This window comes from Formica exsecta, unplaced genomic scaffold (genome assembly GCF_003651465.1).
Source record: "Formica exsecta isolate Colony F162 unplaced genomic scaffold, ASM365146v1 scaffold265, whole genome shotgun sequence".
NCBI lineage: Eukaryota > Metazoa > Arthropoda > Insecta > Hymenoptera > Formicidae > Formica > Formica exsecta.
In genome coordinates this window covers 186,384-187,225 of record NW_021849915.1, presented here as the reverse complement: position 1 = coordinate 187,225, position 842 = coordinate 186,384, and the positions used below count along the sequence as shown (strand labels likewise).

At 23.0% G+C, this 842-nt stretch overlaps 1 protein-coding gene across 1 annotated transcript in view; it reads right to left on the bottom strand.

Moving 5' to 3' along the window:
- Nucleotides 1-54: 54 nt before the first annotated feature.
- LOC115237020 (transducin beta-like protein 3) overlaps nucleotides 55-842 on the bottom strand; it is a 4,769-nt gene continuing 3,981 nt past the window's right edge. The window contains exons 14-15 of the mRNA XM_029809773.1: nucleotides 530-657; nucleotides 55-324 (exon numbers count right to left, since the gene is read on the bottom strand). Coding sequence (XP_029665633.1) covers nucleotides 127-324; nucleotides 530-657 — 326 coding nt within the window. The 3' untranslated portion in view covers nucleotides 55-126. The remainder of the gene's footprint in view (nucleotides 325-529; nucleotides 658-842) is intronic.

Below are 842 nucleotides of genomic sequence, written 5' to 3'. Positions count from 1 at the left end.
TTAAAATAAAAGTTAAAAATGTAAAAAAACGAAAGTTGTACAATTTATTCTTACATATACTTACATAATATTATATATATGTATATATATAAAATATACAACATACATAATATATGTATACATAACTTATTTAATATCAATTGATATAATATCAGGTTTCATACGATTAACAGTATATGTTAATAAATGAAGGTCTTGCAAAAGTTTTGTTAATCTTTTAAAGTGTCTATCAGTATAAGGTATCATAGTTTCTAGAGTGGAAGATAAACCTGGTATCTGTAGTTCCTGAGTCCCGATTTCTGCCATTAGGACATTTATAACTATCTAAAAATCATAACAAGGCAAGAAAGTATAAAGAGACGCACATATACACATGTATGTATGTATATTGCGTTTCGTCAATATATCAAAGATTTTAAAAATCAATTATAATTTTAATTAATTAATTACATCTCTGTTAACAATTAAAACATTTTAAATTTCTAAATTTTGAATTATTAAATAACTGAACTATTAAATCATATTATACCTGAGCAGCATGTGAATTCCGGCTGTTTGTATTCCACGTAATTGCGCATCTGAGTAATGCTTCCTTACGAGCTGGTTTTAAGTTCCTTATTATTTCTGCAAGCTCATTATTTCGTTTCTGCATTATAGCTATCATAAAAGAAATATATATTTTATATATCAAATATAAAAGATTAAAAAAACACAGATTAAGTATATAAAAAAATATCCATACTTGTATGCAATACAAAAAATTTAAATAGTTTAAAAAGATTAATATAATAAAGTTATGTTATCTTGAATAATATAAAATATGTACATATACGTTATATATA